At 33.1% G+C, this 14,073-nt stretch overlaps 1 protein-coding gene across 3 annotated transcripts in view; it reads right to left on the bottom strand.

Moving 5' to 3' along the window:
- Nucleotides 1-14,073, bottom strand: part of LRP1B (LDL receptor related protein 1B) — a 1,910,203-nt gene that overhangs the window by 673,069 nt on the left and 1,223,061 nt on the right. For all 3 annotated transcript variants that reach the window (XM_034954060.3, XM_034954061.3, XM_003822825.6), the window contains exon 22: nt 4,022-4,222. In XM_034954060.3, coding sequence (XP_034809951.2) covers nt 4,022-4,222 — 201 coding nt within the window. The remainder of the gene's footprint in view (nt 1-4,021; nt 4,223-14,073) is intronic.

Here is a 14,073-nt window from a genome sequence, read left to right as displayed (position 1 = left end):
GTTGCCCTGGTATTTTGGCTGAAATAATAAGCAATAGTATTGATTACATAGATAATATGATTGATTACATAGATAATATGATTAGCTTGTGAAAAAGATTAGCTTTTTAAATAGCATTTAAATATACAGCTGTCCTTTAAATATATTTATTTATTATTCTACTTCATCACCAAATTGTAAGCTCCATGAGGGTACAGAAAATATCTCTTCTGTTTACCAGTGTATACCTAACATTGAGTAACGAGTTAAAAATATTTGATGAATTTTTTAAAGTAGAAAAATTGTATAAAAGCACACATTGTCCTAAAATTTAGTCAGAATTGTCTACTTGAGAAAATTTCAATATGACATGCTTACAACCTTGAAGAAAATGGCAGATAATTGTCTTTGAAACCACATCATTATCTACCACTGTGTACCGTTAGGTACATACAAATAAGGCTGAAAGAAGCTTTGTCTTTCTTGGCTTTAAAAATATTTTCAAGTGGATTTCAAACCCTATTTAATTGTGTGTGTTTTGAGATGTGCTAAAAAGACTATTGTCTAATAATCGGTAAATTGAAGTAATATTTATTTATATAATGCAAATATTTCTGGTTGTCTATGAAAATGTATCCAGTATGAAAATTGGCCTGAAATGTAAGGCTTTTAAAAACATTTCTACATTTTTAAAAGCTTTATATGGGTCAACTCTTCTTCAAATAATTTGTCACCATCAAAGAAGCTACAGTAATAAGAAAAGGAAAATGATTGTATTAACTGTTTTCTCTAACAATTCAATTGAAGTTTGGTATTATTTTGAAGAAAAAAAATAGATTCAGCTCTTGGTTCCTCCAAATATGTTTGTTCACCCATAATCATAAGCATCTTAAAACAGCAGTCATTTCAAAGTATTTGCCCCATTTTAGTTCAACTGACATTCTTTTTCCAGAAAATTACTGTAAAGAAATGTCATTGTGCCCAGGAGGTAAAGAAAAAAAAAAATTGTTACAATGCTTTTAGCTTATTTCAAGTGTCACGGTTTTCTCAGTACCGAAGTGTCTCTTTCTACTACTATCTGTGGAATGAAGTCACAGATTTTAGGTTAAATGAAATTCACATTGAAATCTGAAATTGAATATATAAATTTAATGCCAATATTTGCATGATTAGAACCTGTCGATTCTTACTTAGCCCTAAACCTGTCATTAATCCTGCAACTTCTTTTAAAACTTTTTATTACCTGACAAAGACTCTATCCTTGACCAAACACTAGTCAGGATCCTCTAAGTCCTCTTCTGACTAGACCTCAGCCTTGGCCAATAAAAACTGCAGACTCTCAGCACAAATGATTTCATCCTGCTGCCCTCACCTCCACCGCCCCCCTCCCCAAGCCCCTAGGCCACAAATACATACTAACAGACTTGAACATTCCCTAGTACATTGTCCAACAGCTTAAGTCTATGTCCCTTGAATGACCCCAGCTCCCACATTAAATTGTCTGCCTGAGAACGCTCATGATGATAGGCAGATAGGCCCTGAAACTCCTCTTAGAGTAGTTGCTTTAGAAAGCTTGCAATTATAAATCCTTTCTGTGCCTTTTTGAGGTGTAAATCTTCTACTACCCAGAACTACCTTCTAAGGAGCTAAGAGCGTTCTCTTTGAAGTGCAAACACCTGGGAAGGGAACTCTGCCTCTCATTCTCCCTCCCAGCCCAGTGGGGGTCTTACTCTTACTTGCTGCCACTGCCTCTTGTCACAAAGATAAGAGAAGCCTGTTTTCCCCTCCTGTTAAGCACCAGTTATCTAACCCAGGTGGCGTAATCTTGTGGAGCAGCCCCTTTAACCCCCTTAGTGCCTTTTCCTTAGCACACCCCGATCTTCAAAGTTTCCAGTCTTTAGTTTCATGAAGTTGAGCTCAGTTCACAGTGGACTATCACAAGAGTTACTAATGAGTAAAATCTTTACTTACTGTTTTACTAGTTAGCATCTGGCTTTATCTTTGACATATTATTATAATAAGGATCATTATAACTCCATTTTAGAGTAATTAAAATCTATTTTCGTTTGTTTCTTAAGTGCAAATCCATTTCTTTTGAAATTATTTAAAAATTTCCCTAAAAAAAATCTCTTCACTAGAATTAGAAGATTCACATTCTTGGGTTCTCCTTTTCCTTATACACATTGCTATAACCATAGAAAAGACAATCTAATCCTTTGGCCAGTATTTGCTTTCTGTTTTCATTGTTCTAACTCTTCATGACTTCACCTCTGAAAGAGTGTGGTGTGTAGTTCAATATGCCACAATGCTGCAATCATGACAAAATTGTCTTTTTATTTTCTCTGGTACTTCCACACCAGATTCCTCCTTATAATCTATTTCAGTCTCTATAATCTTTTGAAATGTTTGGGCAAAGCTCTTTAAGTAATGACCATATGGCTAGATAAGAAGTGCTTTTCAATTCTGAAGTAGACAAAGAAATGAATTAAGAGGAAATTCTCTCATTACTCTTTTACTTTTCCAATTTGGAAAGTGAAGAATAGGAAAATAAGGTTGTTTTTTCTTATCATTTTCTTCATTTTTCTCAATGGGTGTACTTTCTGTCTTTTGCCTTTTATTTCTTTCATTTAACTTGAAAGATGGGGAAGAGGTAGAAAAGTACTAATATTTTTCAATAACTGTAGGGCATCAGGCATTATTACCATGATTACCTGATAGATACCATTGCCTCTATTTTAATTATAAGAAAACCAAGATTTTAAGAAATTAAGTCACCTAAAGACTTAATTGAAGAAAAGAATTTAAGCTTGTTGAAGTCTAGTTTTTCCATAATTACATTCTTTTTTTAAGAGTATTAATAATTTCTTTTAGAATTTGTATTTACAACCTTCATGAGCAAACCTCTCACCAACCCACTCCACTACAAAGAATGAGCTGGGCAAGAAAGAAATGAATACAGAAGAATGAAGTTTGTCATCTTTTATTTATAACCTTTTTGTTGCTCAATTTAAGTTCTTTCATTTGTTCTTAATTTTTGTGTGTGTAATTTTACCTCATCAAATGAAGACTGTTGCATTCACTGTTTCAAGGTTATTTTATAAAATCATGACTTAAAAAAAGACATTTTACCACATATGGTAAAAAAAAAAAAAAACTTCCTTTTTTATATCATTCAGTATGCTATTAATGCTCATTTGAGGTCAAAATATAACTTTGGGCTTCAATGTAGTTGTCTTTCCTACTTTCAATCAGTCAGCTTCATTATTTCCCAAAGTCATTTTCTCACAGCCTCAAGTCATCTCATTATTGTTCTTATCATTCTGTAAACTGTTCTTCATTATCTATTGATGTCACCTTCAGTATTATCTAGAAAACACTTTTAAAAAATCTCTTTACTAAATCTCTGATCTCCCGGAAGAGAAGGAAATGTAATTTTCTTTTGTATGTGCTGGTTGGTAAGAAAGACTGCTAGTCAACGTGATTTCAAAGCTCATTGAAATCATCATTTTAACTAGATAAGGCATACTAAACAAAGCTGTTGTATGAGGACTAAAAACTTGAAGGAAAATTATGTTAAATTGGGTCATATTCAATTGGCTTTCTTATCCAGTCTCTTTCCCTTCCTAAAAATCAGTTTCTATTGTAATGATTAGAAGGCTTATCAAAATATATAGGGTGGTGGTGAGCTCCATCCATAGATGAGGAATAAAAGTTTTCCTTGTTCTGAGGGATCAACAAATAATCAGTTCAACTGGGGGAACATCACTGGCCATCCAGAGATCTAAATGCTGAACACAACTCTATAATTAAGTAACTTCGATATAGGCTAGTTTTCCTGTCTTATTTTCAGAAATTTCTGATCGCATTGAAGACTTTTACTGTAGACTTAGAGTGTCTGAGAAATGTAGACAAGGTTCAATGCTAAAAGCTCCATTTAAAGGGGATGAATGAAAGGAATGAATGCTACTATATTAAGTAACAGCAACTGAACTAAAAGGTTGTAGTTTTCATGGAGAAGTCAGTACAATTAAACATGCAATACCACAGAGATCGCCTTCATCAGAGCCATCAGGACAATCCTTTTTCCCATTGCAGAGTTTCTCTGGCTGCAGGCAGACTGAGGTGTCATTAGCACAAGGATGCTTGGGTGGTCCACACAAGAAACTGTCACAGTCATCTTCATCTGACTGATCTTCGCAATCAATATCTCCATCACACACCCATGCTTTGTTGATGCATCTCCCTTAAGAAAACAGAAATAGTGTCAGTTTGATTTTTGCGATTAGGTCATTATGATAATGAGTGGCCATTATTGTCTTCAGTCACAGGCAGAATTACTTGTCTTTAGCAAAAGAAAACAAAATCTATTTGCTTATTATTTGACAGTTTATTTTCATGACAGCATTTGGATATTTCTTGCCCTGGTCTTAAAGTGCTCTTATTGTTTGAGCTTTGATATTTTCTTTAGTTTCAAGTCATTGCTCTGCTCTCTCTCTCTCTCTCTATATATATATACATATAAAGAAGGTTTCTGTGACTAATTGAAAGTTTAATCGCAAAACTGTTAAGAGTAAACTTTAAAGATACATTTGTATATTAGTGCCTTTTAGATCCCTAAATTTAGGTGAATGCTATCGGTGCCTGTCAGAAACCCAAATTCAGGTAAATGCCTCATTTTAGCAAGAAAGGTTGTCCTTCTATTTACATTTATAACATCAACACCCCAACTCCCCACTCCAGACATATGTACATGCCCTTTCATAAGAGAATATCAAATGATATCAAACATTTTGGTGACTAACATATGTATAGACGGAATTTATAGAATTTTTTTATTGTTTCTAGAAGAAAAAAATAAAATAATTATTGTTTAGCCAGCATGATTCAAGAGTAACAGTGAGAAACACAAAGATATCAATGTTCATTGTTATTTTTGTTTTGTTTTGTTTTGCGATGGAGTTGCACTCTTGTTGCCCAGGCTGGAGTGCAATGGTGCAATCTCCATTCACTACAACCTCCGCCTCCCAGTAACTGGGATTACAGGCATGTGCCACTATGCCCAGCTAATTTTGTATTTTTAGTAGAGACGGGGTTTCACCATGTTGGTCAGGCTGGTCTCAAACTCCTGACCTCAGGTGATCCACTGCCTCAGCCTCCCAAGTAACTGGGATTACAGGCATGTGCCACTATGCCCAGCTAATTTTGTATTTTTAGTAGAGACGGGGTTTCACCATGTTGGTCAGGCTGGTCTCAAACTCCTGACCTCAGGTGATCCACTGCCTCAACCTCCCAAAGTACTGGAATTACAGGCATGAGCCACCATGACTGGCATTGTCGTCTATGTAAATGTTTCACTGCAAATTATTCCTCCTTTCGAAACAGTCTTTCACTGACTTCTTATTAATTATCTTTTCCAGATTATGCAATGTACAGGTGTAATATACATTTTTTAAATGTACCTAAAGATAATACTAGTTATTGACTGACTACATACCAGCATCTTATAAAAATAAGTGGGGCAAATACAAGGGAAATGGAAAATATTACATTGTATATATCCAAAAGTCATTAGGTATTTAAATGTCTTCTTAAGTCTTATAAGTGAGTAAATTTTAAAATAATTAAAATATAGGTGCAAAAATGTTTTATTTATAAAAATATACCAATAATTCTTCACACTATTATGTCAAATAAAATATAATCAGTTCCATAGTTAACTAAAATACATTTGATATTCAACATTGATAAAAATACTCTTAAAATAAGAATTGACAGATACTTCATTAGATTTGATATAAATAGAGAAACATTATAAACTTTTGCATTAACATCATAAATAAAACCAATAATGTTGTTCTGTAAATACTACCTAGGACAATTAGGTAATAGAAAGAAATGAGGTATAATATTAGAAATGAGGACTAACATTAGAAAAGAGTATCATTACATGTTGTTAATATAATCATATAATTATAAAATCAATTAAAATTACATGAACTAAGAATTCAAAAAATAGGTAGCTAGTTTCAAAATTAACAGAAAAACAGATTTCATATCTATAGAGAGCATATACTAGAAGAAAAGGCCAATTAAAATTTTATCAAAAAAATGTATTTTGGGTTAAAATGTACAAGAACTATATAACACTTATACAAATCCAAAATTCTACAAAAAATCTGAAAAAAAAGCCTTGAATATAGATATTATTTGGTCTTGGATTAGTAAAGATACTAATTTTCTCTTAAACAATCCTTTCAAAATAGTAACATTAATGCAACCCTAAAAGCTTATTTTAAGTTAAAAAATAAAACCAGAAAAAGCATTCAGAATCTTACGAAACAAAAAAAACAAAACAAAACAGAGGAATCTTAATGAGTAGAAACTGTATATATTCCAACTATTTAGAAGTAATTTAATGTAATAGTAGTTAAAATACTTTTTATAAATATCAATAAAGATATTAATGATTAAAGAGCACAGAGACATTAGGAATAGGTCTATTTATGTATATGGATTTTATATATGAAACAGTTGGCAATCTAAATAGCAGAGAACAAAATTAATGATGCAGTATCACCTCATTTGCCAATCTGGAGGATAAACAATAAAGCTGAATCTCTACTTGGCTTCTTATGCTATAATATATTCCAGACATATCAAAGAGGTAATCATTTTAAAATAAGGATGATAAAAATACAAACATGAAGCTGAATTTTATAAACATATTTTATTCCATATTGCAACAATAAACTCCATAGACAAAGTCACTGGACAGTCAATAAGCCAGAAAAAAACATTTAATCATATTTTTAAAAATATTTCATTATATGACAAAAAGCATATTTTTAAAAAATACAAGGGTTCTTTTAAATCAATAAGATAACAATCAATCCAAGTGCAAGATTCATAAAGAAATTGTAATGGTTCAGAAACATAAGATATTCAATATCCCTTTCAATTAAAAAAGGTAAACTAAAATAACTAGTTGACATCCTTCCTACTCTATCAAATCAAGATCAAAAAGTTGGATAGTACAAAACTAGATTTGACAATAATGTAAGAAACAGCACAAATGTTGAAAATTGTGATAACCTCTCTCTAGGGCAATGTCAAGAAATCCAGCAAATGAAACATGTGTCAACTCTTCACCACAGTAATTCTAATTTTAGAAAATGTTTTCATAAATATCTTTGCACAAATGCACAAAGATACTAGGATATCTACTGCTGTTTTGTATATATTAGGGAAAGGAAAGTAACAATTTAAATAATTACTGCAAGCCTGGTGACATCAATTACAATGCATCCATACATTAAAGGTATATGCTTGAGTGAAGAAGAATGTGTCAATCTACATAAGTGAATGAAAACTAATTTTCAAGCTTAATTAATTTAAAAAAGGCATAGAACTCAGTGTATGTAGGCTTTCTGATGTATTGAAAGGGAGTTAGCTATTTATCAATATCTATGATTATATTTCCATACATTTATCAATATCAGTACATGGATAGACTTGTCTCTATTTGAATTCTTTCTGGAGGGATACACAAGAAATAGTTCAAATTGGTTGCCTCTGGAAAGAATTAGTTACTGGAAACCCATTGTAGGAGGGAGAGGTACTTTTCATTGAATACTCTTGTGCTGCTTTATTTTTCTTCTACCATATACTTCCGTAACTTTTCCAAAATATATTGGCTTATTTTTAAAAAATGATTATGTACACACATATGCAGTGAAGCCTAACAGATTCAACAGCCTTCTTGTAAAAAATTATATGTTGAATTTACTCTGTGCCTTACCCTTTCCTAAGGGCTTTCAGAAATATAAGAAAGCATAAGGCCTAATCCTCATCACCAAGGGGCTTATAATCTAGTTAGAAAGAAAAGATCAATGCATAATATATCATTGTAGTCTAAAATATGATATTCTATACTTAAGCATTAAATTGTATGAAGTCATTTGCAAGAGTTCAAGAATATACAAATTCCCGTTTTTAGTTTGGTTTATCAAAATGCAACTTCCTTTGTTTTTTTTTTTTTTTCCCAGACACATCACCAATCCATGATGGCATTCCCAACCACTGACTCCAAAATGACCTTAGAATTGTTTCAACAGATATATCTATAAATCAATACCAATCTTTTAGAGTCAGAATAGCAGTAAGGCTATTTGCCATCCCTGATATAAATACTGCTTGGAAAAGGTAAACAGAAATAATATTCAGATGACTGTAAAACTTTAAAACAAATAATGTCACCAGAGATATGAACAAATATGAATACATAGTTTAAATGAATTGTATAAGCTTAAATAGCCCCCCTCTTCCTATTGATTTTTTAGGGGCTGTTTGAAGCTTAATTGCTTCTCTCTATTTGTGTTTGGTTTTAGTTCTTACCAAAATGTAGATAAGAAGGCGAACCAAGTATGATAAGTTTAATGAATTTCTAACTCATGAACATGAATTAGGTAAAACCCAAAAGCAAATGGCCTCAGTAAAAATACTTTAAACATATTGATTTTTACTTGATTCATATCAAGATAAACCCTCACCTAATCAAGTACCTAATCAAGTCATTGGACATAAAATCTTGAATGAACAAATATCACAGATTTCTTTGCTTAAACTCCCTTCTTTATATATAAGAAATAAGTAGTTATTAATAATAGTAAAACATACTATAGACATTATAACTATCCAATAGACAGAATATCCAAAAATCTTTAAAATAAATTTTAAATGTGCATGAGTAATTCAAGTAACCAAGTAAATCATTTTGTGTTTACTAATTCTTTTTTAGAAGATGCCAAAAACCATATTAGATAATTAGTATGAAGCTGAGCTCTACAAGATATTTTCTCATTTATTTATAATGATGTTTTCAACTTGATAACTACATGTCGAAGACTCTATTTTGGTAACTGTGGTTTTGTCCTTTGAGAAAAGAAAATAAGAATGGATAAGTAACAACAATAACAGCAAATTTTTTTTAAAAAATCCCCAAAACCCAGAAATTTGGTTAAACACAACTACAAAGTCAACAGGTATAGAAAAACTTAAGTTTTTGTGACTGTAGAAAACATGCTAGCTTTCCAAAATAAATTGATACAATCTCTTCTAGAGTTTCTCTTTTCTGTGTTAAACTCTTGACCATGTTCTGAAATAGATCTATCTTTTTGTAAACTGACTTGTTTTTAGTTTAACAAAAAGATAACAAATGTTATAATGGGATAATTTCTGTTCTGGGATATGACTAGCAGTTTATATTAAGAATAATAATATTAATATGAAGTAAATCTTTGAGAAAGTCTAAATGGATTTACTTGAAACTATATTATTATAATGCCTTTTTGAACACTGGTCTATAATCTTTTATAAAATGTTTATACTACTAATCTTTAGTGTTACCTACATATTTATTTCTCTAACAGTGTTTGGTTTCAATTCAATTTGACAAATTTTTTTGAGTATTATATGCTTGTTTTTCTACTGAAGAGTGTAGAAAGATGGGGAAGACAAATTCCTGACCTTGTGGAGCAATAACTCTAGTAATGACAAATGTTCTAATATTGAACATATAAAGTAGAATAAGATGAAAGCCATATAACCATCAGAGAGTGCTATGGATTTTCAAGGAGGTGGAAAATATGTATGATTGGAAGGATGAGAAACAAGCTTTACCAAACTATTCTTTTGAACAGCGTTTTGAAGGATGGTAGAAAATTTTACGTAAGGAAAAAAGCATTTAATATAGACAGCTGCCTTATGCGTATAGTCTTAACATTCGAATATATACCCCATGTAAAATCAAAAGCAAGTAAACGGAACAGGTGAAAGAAATAAAAATTTAATAGCATAGTGACTACTCTTGCTACTCAATAGGAATGTGTTAGGGCATAGATAGTAGAAGAGAATCAGTTCTTTCTTATGCTGATCTTTGTTCCATCTCTAAGTGAATTCATTATAAAATTCTAATTTTTATATTTGCTTTTTATTTTATGCTAAGCATTACCTTGTTTATAATAGAGTTATAGGTACAAATTATCCTGAGCTATATACATAGAACCATGTATATTAAGTTTAATGTGTGATTTTTGGGAGGTAATTTTGAACATACGCAGTTTTACACGCTGAATATTCAACCTTATTTGTTTAATCGAATTCACACAAAAGATGAAACTCTTATCTAAAGGTACAAAAGCAGGAAAGAATGGGACCTGTTCAAAAAGCAATAATTTAGAAGTTTGGGGCCCCTAATTCAAGAAGCATTTCTTAATCTGATTACGGTTAAGAAAATTGAGACACTTTTTGAATTAGCAATGGAGATTGTCTATAAGATTCAGCAAATTTGAACGATTGAAAGATTTTTTTAAAGTATGTGCTTAGGTCACATCTTGAGGTAAGAGGAAGCCAAAACTCTGGATAGAGTGGATTGAAGCTAATGACTGTCAGGGGAAAACACAGTTGGCCACACAAAGATCTGAGTGAGAGATAATGAAAACTTAACCTTAGGTTATGAGATGTGAGTAGAGAATGGAATGGGTTATGTTGGAGATATTGCATAAGTAACCTCAGTAGGACTAGGACTTGGAAAATGATTTCAAGTTAGAAGTGTCAAAGGGTGCTTTCTGCTTTACATCTGAGCATACAGGGGATTACATATTCTAACGGAAATGATATATTCTTACTCCTTTCTGACTTTGAAGAGAAAGTAGAATGTTCAGCAATGCATCGGGAAAAAATGGGTTGGAAGTGGGGAGTAAATGTCAGTGGCAGAAATTTTGGAGTCCTAGAGGTGATGGTTAAAACTGGGGACAGAATAGGTTGCTATGAAGACTTTGCAGAAAGATGAGAAGGAGCAAAAAAACTAAGAGAAAAATATCTACAATGCTGGACACATATTATGTGCTCAACAGGTATATTTTAAAATTAAATATAAGGGACAGGTAGAGGAAAATGGGCAAGGGAAAGTGAAATAAAAAGAGGACTCTAAATGCCATGTGGCTAAAGAGAACAATCCAATGTGAGAATTCATAAGAAAATATTAAAAGGGGAGGAAATGCAGCAGGGTTAAGTGTTGCAGAGAAAGAAGCCGAGGTGCAGTACTAGTAGTGAAAAGTGTCATTCATTAAGCTTCTACTGTGTTCTAGGCACTCTTTGTACATTCTACCAGTTATTATTATCATATCTATTCTACAGATCAGAAAACCATAACGTGGAGAGGTTTAGTAACTTATCTGCACTCATGCAGTTACTGAATGGCAGAGTAGGACTCAAAACACAGAAGAGCATAAACTGAGAAATCATTCCTGGTGACCATCGAAACAGCCATTTCCATCAAGGGAAGCCATTGGATGTTAGATTGCAAGGGGTGGAGGAATTAGTGAGACATAAGACATCGAGGTACTTATATAAGGTGATTTAATGACGTGAAGAAGGAAGACAGGGAAAAGGTAATAAAATCAAAGAAGTGTTTTTCAGGTTATTGGACTAAATATAGTTATATAGAGAAAGAAAAATTAGTGTGGAGAAAGAAATAGAAGACCAAACAAGAAAAGTGACTAAGCTCCCACAAGGATTAGGAGGTCACAGGATCAATATCTAAAGAAGGAGTTGGGGACGCTGGCTCACACCTCTAATCCCAGCACTTTGGGAAGCCGAGGTGGGTGAATCACTTGAAGTAAGGAGTTCGAGAGCAGCCTGGCCACCATGGTGAAAACCCATCTCTACTAAAAAGAAAAAAAAAAAATTTAGTCAGGTGTGGTGATGCATGCCTATAATCCCAGCTACTCAGGAGGCTGAGGCAGATATTGCTTGAACCTGGGGGTTGGAGGTTGCAGTGAGCTGAGGTCGCGCCACTGCGCTCCTACCTGGGCAACAGAGCAAGACTTTGTCTCAAAAATAAATAAATAAATAAATAAATAAATAAATAAATAAATAAATAAATAAAATCTAAAAAAGAGCCTTCCTGGACAAAAAGGAGCATTGTTTATTCTTCTTTATAGACAGGACTGAAGGGAAACAACTAGAGTAGGCATACAACAAAAGGTTTAAAACTGTCAGCTCACGAGGTCAGATCGAGACCATCCTGGGGAACATGGTGAAACCCTGTCTCTACTGAAAATACAAAAAATTAGCCGGGTGAGGGGGCAGGCGCCTGTACTCCCAGCTACTTGGGAGGCTGAGGCAAGAGAATGGCGTGAACCCAGGAGACAGAGTTTGCAGTGAGCCGAGATCTCACCACTGCACTCCAGCCCGGGTGACAGAGCGAGACTCTGTCTCAAGAAAAAAAACAAACAAAAAAAGTCACTGGGAGGAATCAAGGAAAAATATAGGAGGCTCATAAGAAGAAAAATGCAAAATATTTTATTAGCTTTCTGGCACATAAACAATGAACAGCTTGCCATATTATTTTCATCAGAAATAATTAGAAGTATTCCATAGGGCTGGTTCCAAAAAGAAAAAAAGGGATGTGTTTAGAAATATTTCATATATAACCCATCATATAATTCTAACAAAATCACTATACCATTATAGGATATTTTTGGTTCTAATAATCCAGATTGGTTTTCCACAATGATTAAATTCATCATTTTACTCTGTATTCACTGATACAACAATAGGGGAAAGAAAACAAAACAATCCAAAAATAGACAAGAATAATGTTCTGCCATTCACAGAAGCCCATAGAGAATTTTCATTACACAGCAGATCAGAACAGAGTATGATGCCACTGTTAAAGTTAAATCCACATGTGTGCCAGTCAGTTCTCTATGCCAGTCAGTTCTGTTACATTCTTCTACTAAAAGATCACTTGTCATTAACTAATAACACTACTCTGGAACTTGATTTCAAAATGTATGTTGCTTGTTCCAATGGAATCTAGAGCGGAAGGTAGATGAGTCAGCACCAAACTATCACAACTCTTAGAAAGGTAGTCAAAGAAAGGTAGTCAATCAAAAAAGGACACAGTAAAAGTTATGATACCTTCTCAGTCATTCTTCCTAGCCACTTTTCCCCATACTTAGAGACAAACAATGACAATAGTTTCTTGTGAATGAAAACAGAAATGTTTTTATTATAGAAAGAATATACTTTTATTTTCTTTTCACCACTTAAACAATATTACATGCTATGCCCACTCTTGCACTCCTGCACTTTTCACTCAACATGTAATCACAGAGAAGTGTACATGTCAGTGCATTATAATGACTTCCAAATCTGCAAGGCATTCTACTATATAGAAATATCATGTTTGCACCTAGTGCCCTATTTTGGCCTATTTAGGTTGTTTGGGACCTTTAACTATTAAAAGCAATTTAATGGCAAATGAACATTTGAAAATATACTCAAAATAATATGTCATTAGGAAAATGCAAATTAAAACAATAATGAGATACAACTGTACACCTATCAGAATGATGAAAATCTGGAACAGTGACAACACTAAAGGTGTTCAAGGATATAGAGCAGCAGAAATTTTCATTCATCACAAGTGAATGAATACAAAATGGTACAGTCACTTTGAAAGACAGTGCATCCATTGCTTACAAATACTGAACATACTCTGACCCTACTATCCTGTAAATGGACTCCCTGGTCTTTACCCAAATGAATTGACAACTTATGTCCACCCAAAAGCCTGCATGTAGATATTTATAACAGCTTTATTCATAATTGCCAGAACTTGGGAACAACAAAGATGTCCTTCAGTGGGTAAACAGATTAAAAAATTGTGGCACAATGGAATATTATTCAAAGCTTAAAGATTTCAACTACCAAACCGTGAAAAGGCATGAAGGAAACTCAAATGCATATTACAAGGTGAAAGAAGTCAATATGGCAAGTCTACATATGATGTGATTTCAGTGACATGACACTCTGGAAAAGGCAAAACCATAGAGACAGTAAAAAGATCAGTAGCTTCCAGGAGCTAAGAGGGAGGGAAGAATAAACAGGCAGGGTACAAAAGATTTTTAGAGCAGTGAAATTATTCTCCTTGATACTATAATGATGGATACATGTCATCATATATTTGTCAAGACCCATAGAATATACAACATCTAAATAAAGTAAACCCTCATGTAAACCATAGAC

The sequence above is a fragment of the Pan paniscus genome, chromosome 13 (assembly GCF_029289425.2).
Source record: "Pan paniscus chromosome 13, NHGRI_mPanPan1-v2.0_pri, whole genome shotgun sequence".
Taxonomy (NCBI): domain Eukaryota; kingdom Metazoa; phylum Chordata; class Mammalia; order Primates; family Hominidae; genus Pan; species Pan paniscus.
Note: the sequence above shows the minus strand (reverse complement) of the source record. Positions and strands in the feature narration are given on the sequence as shown.